The sequence below is a fragment of the Malurus melanocephalus genome, unplaced genomic scaffold (assembly GCF_030028575.1).
Source record: "Malurus melanocephalus ecotype Western Australia unplaced genomic scaffold, MMel_1.1 scaffold_224, whole genome shotgun sequence".
Lineage (NCBI taxonomy): Eukaryota > Metazoa > Chordata > Aves > Passeriformes > Maluridae > Malurus > Malurus melanocephalus.
In genome coordinates, this window is record NW_026623456.1 from 549579 (window position 1) to 562492 (window position 12914).

Consider the following 12914-nt stretch of genomic DNA (forward strand, 5'->3'; position numbering starts at 1 on the left):
GTCGCATCTGGCCAGGCTGGCCCCTGGCCGTGGCTGGCCTTGCCAAGGACTCTGGGGCACCTCCCCTGGGCTGGGGGAGTGTGGGACTATAATGAGCCCCCAGGGCTGCTCCAGCTCAGAGTGGAAATACCTGGCAGCTCCTGAGCACAGCCTCATCTTCTGTGAGAGTGGAGAGGTGTGAGGGGGACAACAGTTTGTTGTTTCTTTTGCCATTTAGTGACATTTACATGTGACTGATGAGGGGCTTCTCTACCTTCCCACAGATCACCGATATCTGGGCCCAGGGGACCTGCTGGACAGCTATGAAGAACTCTGTGCTCTGAGCAGACAAAGCCGCCGTGGGCCCAGAGACGCAGCAGTGACTTCCAGAGGATCATCTCAGAAGCTCAGCCTGTACAGTGGTGAGTTTGGTCATGTCACCACTGATCTGTATGGGGGTGATGCAGAGCTGGGAGTGGGAAGTGTCACCTTTGCTGTCGTACTGGATGTGACTTTGTGTTGCAGTAGGTCTGAAAATGGTTGTAAACATTCTGGGAGTAGTGGGCTCCTGTAGTACCTGTAGGGTATGCTGACTTCCCTGGATTTCCCTGAGAAGATGCTACGCTGTTGAAGATCTGCTGTCACTGTCCCTTGGAGCTGGCAGGGGATTTGTGGCACAGGTATGCTGGGGTTCCTAAGGGTTTTTATCCTGGACCCATCCTTTCTTGGGACAGTGAGTAGGGATATATTACCCTTCCTTCTTGGCAGTGAGACTCTGTTGTGTTTGCTCTGTGATACCTGCTGTGAATCTGTTGCCTGTATAAAAATCTATTTCTGTTATGAAAAATCTGTGGGAGTGTTGTGGCCAATGGAAAGCATGGACTTACCTGTTCTCATGCTGCGATCCTATCGCTGCTGCTCCAAAGGAACATGGATTCATTGTCCTGCTCACTGGTGGGGCTTCATGGCTTTTGCTGCCTTAGAAAATAGGAATGGYGTGTGTCTCCTCTTGGCCTTTGGTATCAGTGCCACTTCCATACTTAAATGGGTACAGGGTGTCTGGCTTGTGTGTCTGTGGATCCTGAGCAAGCACTTTGGTCATGTTCATAATCCCTGGGGCCGAGGAGAAGATCAGGTCAGGTATAGATTTACCAAAGGGATAAGTCACACAAAATCTGATCCTTGGGCATTCCTCCCCACTCTGCACAAGACCTCCATTCATCACTGGAGAGCTTGTGACGTTCCCCCTCTGTGACCTCCTCAGAAGTTTTCATGACGTTTCCTTTCTGCAGCTGTTTGGCCTTCAGTTCTGTGGTTCTAACCAAAGCATTTGAGATTTTTCTTTAAAATTCATCTGAAATGGGAAGACTCGTGCTCAAAATATTCCTTCAAGTTAACAAAGAAACCACAGAAAGTCAATCCAAAGCTAAAAGAGAAATTTTAGGTGAAAGATATTGAATATCTGGGTCTCTGGGGTAAAGCACAGATAGAATTTGACTGAGCACACAACAATTTGGTATTTTGTTTAGAACATTTTCTGTGTCAGGACTGCCCTGATTTTCATGATTTACAAAGGGAAATTTGAAGAGAATTACAAAGAAAAAAGCTGTGTCAGGGCAGGGTTAGGTTGGATATCAGGGAAAGGTTCTTCCCCCAGAACATTCCGGGCACTGCCCAGGCTCCCTAGGGAATGGGCACTGCCCCGAGGCTGCCAGAGCTCCAGGAGCTTTTCGACAGCGCTGCCAGGCCCAGGGTGGGATTGTTGGGGTGTTTGTGCAGGGYCAGRGGTTGGACTGGATGATCCCTGCGGGTCCCTTCCAGCTCAGGGAGTTCCATGATTTTATGCTCCTATCAAACAGACTGCTGCCTCTGTTGCTGATTACTTTGTTATTAATGGTTTAAGTCTGTGCTAATGGCTTAGTCCCTCCTGTGTCTGGGCTTGTGCAATGCCTGTGGCACATCCCAAGTTTCTGCACTCATCCTCTCCCCACAAACCACTCACTGCCCGTCACTTCCCTACACGTTTGGCTAATTTTGCTCACCAGTCTGCCAGCAATTATGTCACATCTTGTCTGTGTTTTGCACTGTCTGATGCCCATAAATAACTCCTTGTGACACCCTTGGTACCTACAAATCCTGTGACTCCCAAATGTTTTGCTTATTCACTCAGCTGATTTATGGCCCCTGCACTGGTGTCCAGTTAGGCTCACAGGGAATGGGCTCTTGCTGTGTCTTATCCAGACAGATTGATGGACACACAGGATGAAGGGCACCCTCCCACCCTGCCAGGCTTGCGGCTTTATTTTGGGACATTAAAAATATTGTCAGTAGCCAAGGGCTTGCTCTAGCTCTGCACTCAAAGCCATGAAAGCTTTGCCCATGTGTCCAGTGGGGACATCCCTGCAGCTGCAAAGCAGACAGACCTCTGCCTGGAATGAGGAATGACCAATTGGAACAAGGCTTATGCATGACAGGGACGTGTTTTACWGAGGAGTGAGAGTGTTGAGCTGCTCCCAGTGCCACCCCATTGTGCTAGAAACATTGGTCAGCAGCATTCACCTTGGCAAGGGTGACTCCCTGCCTTGGAAGCATTTATTCCGTTGAATAATCATCRTCATGTGGACACCAATGTTTCAAGCATCTGTGACTGAAGATATGAATTACACTATGACAAGTTTTGGAAGGCTTTTGCTTTCTCATTTTAAGAGCTCTGTGATTTGTTTTTTTAGACTAAACTGGAGTCAGAACAAAACTATGGTCCTTCATCTAACAARGGAGTAGAAATTTTACAAGTAAGCAGGGGTAGGGTTTAATGACTCTGTGCCAACCAGGATGTTATTTTCTGGTCCTTATTTAATACACAAGACACTGGAAAATGCAACGTGGTTGGATTCATTACACTGGAGGAATGTTCCCTTCATACCCAGCACTGTTATTTTAACCCTGCAATCTATGTGTGGCATTAACATGCTTCCTTCTCAYTCTGCAGAAGTCAAGAATTCACAGGAGTTTAAGGACTCACAACAGCTTATCTTTAATCCAAGTGAATTTCTGAAATCTTTAAGACTGTAAACTCAGGAGTTTATACATAGTGCACATAGTGCGTGTTGTGCACTGAGAGATGGGGTCTGTTACTGCCTGTGGAAATACTGTCAGTATTTGAGGTTTTTATCAAACTGGGTTTGAATGTAGCCTTCTCTCAGCAGTTTCTAGTTCACATGTCCCCTGTCACACCAGGCTGAGAATGAAACATTCTGAGGTGAAACATTTGGTGATATCAGGAAAGRCTTTGGAGATGAGTTTGGACCATGCTCCTGTTTTAGGGTAGCTGCTCCTCACCATTGCCCAGCTTGGAGGAAAGGAGTCAGGAGTAGCAAAGAATAAATGCAAGTGTAATATAAACAGAGCTTAGGCGAAAGCTGCTGCAAGCTGGTGTCAGGTCATGCTGTTTGGTGAGTGTTGTAAGCATCAGGCATTCCAGCTCCAGGAGTGGTGACATGTTTAGGATGACACAAGAGGCAATAGGGGATTATGTTTGTTGTTAATACGGTTCCGTACTTTGGAGGACAAATTAAATCCACCATAAGAGGGTGATCAAGARCCTCTCAAAATCTCATCTATTCACTGTGCATTGTCCTGTCTGGGCCAGGAAAGGGTGCCCTGGGATCAGCTTCTTTTCAGTTCAGTTTTGTGTGTTTTCCTTCCCACGAGCTCTTCATTCTCAAGTTCTAAGACATCTCCCAAGCATTTGCAGAAGTAACTGTGTGATGKGCCAGAGCAGCAGCACACAGAGGAAATGGAAACCCCTTGTTGGGATGGGAGCAGCAGAGGTCACCCACAGCAGGCTGAGAGGGGACAGGAGAGAGGGTTTGGCTGGTGTTTACACAGCCCATGCCGCATTTCCCAGGGCTGTTGTCTCAGTGCATTTCCACGGAGGCCAGGAAGGCTCACAGAGATGTCAGTTATTGATGAGATTTGTAGAGTGTGCATAGTCCCAAAACAAGATTTATGTTAAGGACAAAGTGGAGCCAGGGATTTGTCGTAGGGAGGTGTCTGTGGCTTTTTGCAGCTGCTGAGTAATGGCAAAACGAATACCAGTTCAGAAGCTGATGTATTGTCGGTGACATTCTCTTCGGCCTGTCTGTGGGACATCCAGCACAAATTACTTTTGTTCACTTTGGCCCATCTATAGGCCATACAGCACAAATTATTTTTATTCACTACCTTGTCTCTTAGCTGAAACCAGTTCTCACCCAGARAAAACAGCTCAGAGCTGAATGTGTAACAAGGAGATGTTGAGGTTATCCCCAATGTTTTCATCAGGCGCCAGTTGCCAGAGCTCAGCTGGATGATTGCCTGGTGTAGGTGTGCTCCCAAAGTCCCTGTAACTTTCAAAACTGATGAAAGTTGCATATTCCTGTGTCGCTCTCTTGACTGAACAAGTGCATAGGGTAAACAGAGACCCAGCAGTAATGCCACAGGGAATCCAATCCAATTGCTCTTTCAGAGCTGCAGTAACTCTATAGTTCCTGAGCATCTCTCATCTGACAGGGAATCTGCCTTCCCAGCTTGCTGCGAGGCAGGGATGTGTTACATTACACATTGTCCAATTTAGAAGACAGGGAAAGAGACTCCTTTGGCACAAGGTTCCCTGAGTGATCCATAACAATAACTCCTGAATGCCAAGCTCACACTTCACTGTTCCCTTCCAAAGCCTCTCAGGTCTGTTGCTAATTTAACCAAGCTAATTGAGATCAGGATGTACCTCTGCTCCATGCCCCAGTTTAGACAGCCATCTCTGTGGTTTTCTTCTCAGCAACTGCTCTTGCTATCCATCAGAACCCACCACGTGAGTGCCATGTGGTAAGTGTTTGCCTGAAACATGAGAGGAGGTCTTTAGAGGAAAACCAGGTGACACAGAGGGATGCTGCTGGATGTGTACATTTTCCATCCAGCCTGCTAATCATCCTCAAACTCCGGCTGTGTTGGACATGACAGGCTGATTGGCAGGTCTGTCTCAACTTGGCTGCAAGGATGTGGCAAGTGAGGAAGGGCAAATGGTGTCACTAAAGGGAGCAGTGTTGAGTTCTGTTCTTTCCCTTGTGAACTGTAAATTTTTTGTCTTTTTCAAAGGAGAACTTGTAATCTGTTTGTGCTGATCCCAGAAAGTTGAGCAAAGCATCATGACCAGCCACCAGACAGGTGAGAGAACAGACACAGCTCTGAGCACACCCTGGGGAACACCRGGGAATAACCCCAGCTTGCTTTTCTGGCTTGAGCGTGGCAGGGACTGACTCCCCATGTTCTGACTTGGCAGTGGAGCCTTTCTCATGTCAGATTTTGTATTTGGAACAAGAACCGATRAAAAGCTTTCCCTGTCCAAACCATCACTGGAGCTGTGAGCTGAGGTGCTCCTGGATTAGGACTGTGATTGCAAAATTTCCCACTCAGACACAACCCTGKCAAAGCCACCACAAAATCCCAGACCTTAATGCCCAAACCTTGGGACACATTTACAGCCTGTGGCACTGGAATGGGTGGGGTCTTTGTGGTCCAAGAGAAGTTGAGCAGGAACAGTTACTGCTCTGCAGGAAGCAATGCAGACCGAGAGATTCTTTCTGAAGGACAAACATGTTATGTTAATTGAATGTATTTTTTCTTGCCTTTCTAGTAAAAATCTTCAAGAAATCTTCTATCCCAGGAGTTGTTATCACACAGTTTGTGAATGATGTTCCACAAGGATGCAGTACACCTGATTTTGAGAAGAAACCAGTCACTCTTACACTGCAGGAAGGTGAGACTTGGCAAGCAGGCAAAGCCACAGACCTGGAGCTTTAACTCCATGTCTCACCTACATGAAAAAAAAATTATCATAATTAAATAAAGCAAGTTTCTAAAGTGATTTGACATATCCAGAAAAAAAAGTTGTGTGGTCAAAGTCTTTGTTACACTGTTGAAAATGCCATCAGTCCTGACTGARGTCTCCTGAGTTCTCACTATGTGTATGCAATACCAAAATCTGGCTCTTATACATTCAGCAAATCCTGTGAATTCTGCAGGGAACTCTCACAGTTAAGATTTTGCAGCAAAAGATTAAGCACATTGAAAAACTTGGGKTTTTTTTGTTTCCTTTTGAACTGTGTTCAGCACTAAAATCAGCTGCTTTTTAAAGTAAGATACAGTGACTGCAGGTGCTATTTAGGCTTAGCAGCCTCCCAATGCCTAAAGGGGCTCCGGGAGAGTTGGACAAGGGATGGAGTAACAGGACAAGGGGGAATGGCTTCCCACTGCTGAAGGGCAGGGTTAGATTGGATWGTGGGAAGGAATTCCTCCCTGTGAAGGTAGGGAGACCCTGGCACAGGTTGTGCAGAGAAGCTGTGGCTGCCCCTGGGTCCCTGGAGGTGTCCAAGGCCAGGTTCAATGGGTCTTGGAGCAGCCTGGGATAGTGGAAGGTGTCCTTGCCCATGGGAAGGGGTGGGACTGAAGGGGCTTTGAGGACCCTCCCAGCCAAGGCCATTCCCTGGTTCTGTGGTGATTCTCTAAGGAACAGCATAAGGATCTTGCACAGAGCAGGCAGCTGATGAGCCAAGAGCTGGAGTCAGTGAAATGCCTCCCAGGGGTCTCTCTGCATCTGCAGAGAGTCCCTTTGTTTTTGTTTTTTTTTCTCTTGGTGGAGTGGCCTGAGGACATTGTGCAGGTYCTTTTCCCTGCCAGTACTGAACCAGCAGCCTGGATTTCAGTGTTCCACACTCACCTGTGGATTTCCAAGAGCCACTGAGGTTTTATGAAGGAGCATGGTGGTCTCTAGTGGAACCTGTCCCTCCTCCTCCACATGGACATTCAGACATGAAACAAGGTTCCTGGCTAAGTTTTCATCTGTCTAAATTTTCACCAGTGTAAATTTTCCAAGTTAGTTCATTTGCAGCAGGTTCTTTGCAGTTCCCATACAAATTATCATGCATTCAGGTAATGGTCACTGTAATTCTGTGTCTGTGCAGAGGCACCGTAAGGGCCTTTGATTCTGTCATCTTCACCCCAGAGTTCAATACATGGCTGAGCTGATTCTCCTGGCTGGGTGGCCAGTGACAGGTGACAAGAGTGGGAAAAAGTGGCCAAAAAGGCTATAATGTAACACGGATAATCAATTGGAATCAGACTTTAATAAGTGATAATACTGCAACCTTCAAGGTTGTAAAAGGCCTTTTGATAAGGATCCATTGGCAGGATCTTATTCCATCAAATACATTTGTTGGTGGTGAACTGCAGAAAATTTGGGAAATATTGCCAGGCTTTCCAGGGAGAATCTTAACAGTGTTAGTCACTTTCATTGAAAGATGAAATACTTTCATAGAAGATGAAAGTATTAAAAAAAAAGATAGTGATCATTTCACATGATCCTGCTCTGTGTCCATGGATAACTCACCTCCATTTCTATTCCCACTCACCCACACAAGTAATTTCTCTGACTTATTTCCCAGTGTGCCCTGTGGTTTTGGGACCCTTTTGGAGAAGAGATTTGTACTGGCCAGTACAGGAAAGTTGTTGGAGATTTCTGTGGTGGGCTGCAGGGTACTCAGAGATTAACCCCTTCCTCCCTTTCTTGTCTCTTCAAACAGGCTTTGGAGTGCAAGGTGGTGCCAGTTAAAGATTGAAGAAGCAGTGGGATTTTACAGAGAATATGTGTGATGAGAASGGGTTTGGACATTTCATAGGTCAAAAGCAAGTCTATGTTTAACTTGCTGTAGGGCTGCAGATTTCAGTGATAGTCAGATGTCAGCAGCCGCATCTGGCAGGTTAACACCRTGTTTTAAAGGCCTTTTATGATTGAATACAGACAAAACCTGAATTTTTGATGTGCAAAACAAAAAGAATATTCCTGCCTAAAATAACAGAAATTACTCACTCTGGGGATCACTCTTGATAAAATAAGGGACCAGGCCTGAGAGTTCCAATGTTCAAGCCATCTTAAATAACTACATTCTTGCCTCTTTTCAAAGGTAAAAATGCTGTTTTCAGAGCTGTGGTCAAAGGTGTCCCAGCCCCTGAAGTGAAATGGTCACGTACACGGAAAGGAATGGATGATCCTGCCAAATATGAAATGTCCTTCAATAGTGCTACAAATGAATTCATTCTGCAGGTAAAGACCAAATATTTCAGAAAGGACTTGTGGAACTGAGAGAAACAGATAAGAAAAACCTGCCATGGGATGAGGGGAAGCAGAGGGGTAGGCACTGAGCTCTGATCTCTGTGAGCAGAGGGAAGGGCTGGAGCTGTGTCAGGGCAGGGTCAGGCTGGATCTCAGRGAAAGGTTCTTTCCTCAGAGGGTGAGCACTGCCCAGGCTCCCCAGGGAATGAGCACAGCCCCAAGGCTGCCAGARCTCCAGGAGCATTTGGACAATGCTCTCGGGCCCAGRGTGGGATTGTTGGGGTGTCCTATCCAGGAGCTRGACTGGGTGATCCTGTGGGTMCCTTCCAACCCAGGATATTCCATGATTCTGCACATCCCCAGCTCTGAGATAACACAAAGATAAGCAAACAAAGCTTTTTAGAGCCCTTCTGGGAACAGAAGAAGCTCTGAGGTGCCACTGAGTAGCTGCTTTGTGAGAAGCTGAAGGTGTGTGAAGCCCAGCCCTTTCTGTGAGCAGTTTCTGTGCTCTCCCTTTGAAGATCAAGAGCCTGGTTCTGGATGACAGTGATCTGTATCGCTGCTGTGCTGTCAATGCCTATGGAGAAGCCTCGTGCTCTGCTGGCCTCAGGATCATCCAAGGTAGGACTGGCAGCTCTGGGCTCCACAGGCCCTGTGGTCCCACTCAGTGGCTGTGCTGTCCCCTGGGGTGGGTGTCCTGGCCTTGGTCTGAATATTTTTGGTGTGATTATCTGGTGTTCTCCTCACTGGTGGCTCCCTGACATTGTGAGCTTTAAGGCAAGGGAGAAGAAAGTGGAATTGTGTTCACTGCACTGGGCCATAATCAGACACCCTGGTTTTAGTACTGAACTGTCTCAGTTCTTTCTTTATGCTGTTGAACAAATTAGTCCTTTGGGAGGGATCCATCCCTCTGCAGCTGTCTCTGGGCCTCAATTCTGCTTCCCTTTATAGTCAGTGCAGAGAAATGAGCACTTTGTGGGTCAGATATAACTGATACCCTTGGAATCYGCTGGAGGAGAAGATGGATTATATTGGAAGTGGCCATGTCACCTCTGTGCCTTTCAAGTAGGTAGAGAAAGCACATAACTTCAGTTGCTATTTCCACCTTGGCTCTCCATCTCTAAAACAAGATGTTGGTATTTCACACCATTGCTTAAGCCATAAAACTGGTAGGGCAAAAATGTGTGAAGTCTCCAGCAAGCACAGAATTAATGACAATAGAAATAATTTTTGCTGGGAGCAAATGTCACATTGACAAGGAAGTCCAAACTGGGATTCCCTCTTGCACTGGTAACAGACACAGAGGTTTCATGACTCATTGGTTCGTTGCTGTTAAGCTCATCTTGTTCATCCTATGGCTTGTTTTCCTTCTGTTTTCTCTTATAAATGATCAGTTGGCTTTAAGAAGAAAACAAAATACGTTCCTGTTCATCCTGCTGATCGTAAGTTAACGATCTCTGTGTATTATATGATCGGGGGGAGCAGAGTTAATAATGCTGTCTGGCACACTACTACTAACCCAAACTTGTAGAGACTGGAGCAAGAGAAGGATTAATGAGCCTCTAATGTTCTGTCATCTATGTCTGCTTGCTCTTTACCTTTGGGTAAAGTGATGATTTTAGACACAACTTTGAGCTGTTTTAATTAATGATTGTGGAACCATTAGTGGATTTGGGGATGTCAAACACAGCTGGATCAAACACGTTAACATGGCTGAAAATAGTGGGTCTCTGGAGGGAAGCCCCTTAGGGAGACATGAACTTCACTGGTATTCAAAGGATGAGCATGGCAGTGAGAACTGACTAAGTTTCATGACAGTTTTTTGGTAAAGTGTGAAAAAAACACCAGAGATGAAGAGCCCAGCAGAATGACCTTGTTGTCATTGGCTACTCTGCATTAACTTCTTTTGGGGGATGTATTTCACTGTGCTGGGTATGTGACTGTTGCTTCCCCTTCTCCTGTAACAGAGCTCAGGAAGACACTCCAGGACTCCAAGAAGCTGCTGAAGAAGCGGTGAGTGGGAGGGCCATGCTCCCACTTCTGGATGTTTCTTGGTGGTAGGGGACAGCTGTAGAGACTTTCTAGAGACTTCTTGTGTCCAAAATTGTGGTGAGACTCCCAATAGAGAGATAGCCCGAAGAACTTGGTGCTGCCTGTGGTGCTGAGATAAACACACAGTTCCAGCCACATTTTGAGGGGTATTTCCTCTGCACCACAAGGTTCTGACTGGGAAACTCTTTCTCTGCTTCTCTTTGTTTAGTTCATGAATAACTTCCCGGCTAAGGGACAACTCTGCACGCACTGATGGCTGTGGCTGCACAGGGACTGAGCCTGGCTCCCAGCCCAGCCATGCTACCAGGTGCATATGGCAGAAAGCTTCCCTCCCCAGGTGGGAAGCTCTAAGGATTGCCTGCTGATAATGATCTCTGTGCAGAGTCCTGAACTGTGCTAGGAAATTACCTGGCTTGGGCCAAACTGCCAGGGTCTCTGGTGATAATTCAGCAGTGTGGAAGCTGTTCCCTGGCACCATTTAATTTGTAATATAGATGGAGAAAACCTGCTCTGGAAGAGTCCCAGTCTTTCCTGCCTGCACCTGCAGGGCCAAGTGAACTATAGGAATGATAGAGAGATGGAAGGAAATTAGGGATAGAAAAGCAAGACATCTTGTTGTCTGTCAAAATGTCTGGATGTTTTCCCCCCTGGTTCTCAGGGTCACAGCTCCAAAACCCAAACCCCTGGACAAAGAAGCTGTGTGGCAGCTGTTGCTTCATGCAGATAAGAGAGATTATGAAARAATCTGCATCAAATATGGAATTGTTGATTTCCGTGGGATGCTGAGGAAGCTGCAGGAGATGAGGAAGGACACAGAGAGTGAACAAGACAAGGTAAAATAAACCAAAACCACTCATWTTTAACAAACAGCATCTTCTGAAAACAGGCTCAAGCTTCCTAAATTGCCTTAGAGATGAACATTTTGTTGTATGACAGTATGATTTATGACAATGCTTTAAAGAAATCCCACTTCTTTACTCATGCATGTGAAAATCCTGATGAATTTTTTGAAGCTCAGTTCAGAGATTTTAGGACATGCTGACCACAGGGGTATTCAGTTGTCTCTGATAAGAATTTGGACCCCCAAATAAAAGTTACATGTCGAAGAGTAAAAATTGGCCTTCACATACAGGGGCACTTAGACACCTGGATGGGCAGTGTGGGAATGTCCAGGAGGCAACACATTAAAAATAATTTATATACTGGAGRAAGCTGTGGCAGCTTACAGATACTGTAACTTACTGTACCAGAGCTGTACTTACAAATACTTCTACTACATAATGTTAGAAGTAGCTCTTTAAGTAACTCAACAGCTTAAGAACTACTGTCATGGCAGCTTTATAATTTACTAGGTTCTTTGCTATTTCTTTGCAGTTAATTCAGAATCTCAAAAACTTTGAACACATCAGAGTCAACAAAGATGGAAATGCTACGTTCAGCCTGGAGATGGAACTGAAAAATAGCAATAGCAATGTTTACCTGCTCAAGGTGAGGGGGATGAGTTGGGCAGCAGCAGCTCAGAGCAGCCCCTCAAATGTTCTACAGAAAAAGCTTCATYGCTGGGCAGTGGCTAAGAGCAAACAAATGCCTTTAAGTTGCCTGTCCTTTGAAGATCCTTGCACGGTTAAGGAGCAGTATTGGTGTGGGGTGATGTTTGGTGTTCAATATCCCTGGGGATTTGAAGATCCAAGTATAGGGGATGCAGTCAGTGACTGACATCCTTGTGACTTCAGGAAATTCATAGAATAGTCTGAGTTGAAAGAGATGTTTTAAAGGTCAAGGGACCTTAAAACTCATTTCATTCCACCCCCCTGCCATAGGCAGGGACACCTTCCACTGTCCCAGGTTGCTCCAAGCCCTGTCCAACCTGACCTTGCACACTTCCAGCGATGGACAACCATAGCTTCTCTGGGCACCCTGTGCCAGGGCCTGACCACCCTCATGGGGAAAAGCTACTTTCTTTTATCTAACCTGACCCTCCTTCAGTTTCAGATAATCACCCCAATAGTATCTTTCAGGCTACAGAAATCCTGCCATTTCATGTAAATTTTATTCACTTTTTCAAATGTGTTGTTGCAYGATAACACCCTTTGTGAAAGAAAATCTCAGATGTAAAACATCCCTCTAGATCTGTAGTCCCACTGATGGGATCCCCAGGTGCCCCATGCTGGGGATATTTTTTTGGAAGATACGTTTCAGTCAAACTGTGGTTGGAGGTTTTAATCCACGGGAAATGAGAATTCACTGAAGGAGAGGACAGACTAACTAGGAACTTCTGAGTCAAGCATATGACATGAAGTCTATCAGCCACAATTCGGAGAATGTAACCCAAGTGTGCTGCAGAAAGTGGTGAACTCTCCTGCTTGTTCATCTATGAGGATGCTGAAATCTAAGCAAATAAAGTGCTTTGTCTTTGGAGCTGCCATAACTGTGTATTAGTTAAGCTTCAGATCCTTATGTGTGTAGCCAAGAGCTGCTGTTTTGCCGAGTTGCAGAGCCTTGTGCTTTGTTGTATGCAGGACTTCCTGCCCAGACAGTGCCTGTGCACTGCAAAGAGCCCTGGGTGCTGTTTACTCATTTATTTCAACAAGGGTATTGGAGAACCAGCCTGTCCTCATTTGTTTGATATGCCTGGCATTGGCTGAGCCTTTGTGAAGACACCCCTTCCCTTCCCTTCCCTTCCCTTCCCTTCCCTTCCCTTCCCTTCCCTTCCCTTCCCTTCCCTTCCCTTCCCTTC

General features: G+C 46.0%; 1 protein-coding gene across 1 annotated transcript in view; it reads left to right on the forward strand.

Moving 5' to 3' along the window:
* Positions 1 to 273: 273 nt before the first annotated feature.
* Positions 274 to 12914, forward strand: part of IGFN1 (immunoglobulin like and fibronectin type III domain containing 1) — a 32994-nt gene continuing 20353 nt past the window's right edge. Inside the window, exons 1-9 of the mRNA XM_057374429.1 lie at positions 274 to 401; positions 5113 to 5181; positions 5651 to 5773; positions 7977 to 8116; positions 8647 to 8746; positions 9520 to 9567; positions 10093 to 10138; positions 10836 to 11010; positions 11552 to 11665. Of these exons, the coding sequence (XP_057230412.1) occupies positions 5163 to 5181; positions 5651 to 5773; positions 7977 to 8116; positions 8647 to 8746; positions 9520 to 9567; positions 10093 to 10138; positions 10836 to 11010; positions 11552 to 11665 (765 nt within the window). The 5' untranslated portion in view covers positions 274 to 401; positions 5113 to 5162. The remainder of the gene's footprint in view (positions 402 to 5112; positions 5182 to 5650; positions 5774 to 7976; positions 8117 to 8646; positions 8747 to 9519; positions 9568 to 10092; positions 10139 to 10835; positions 11011 to 11551; positions 11666 to 12914) is intronic.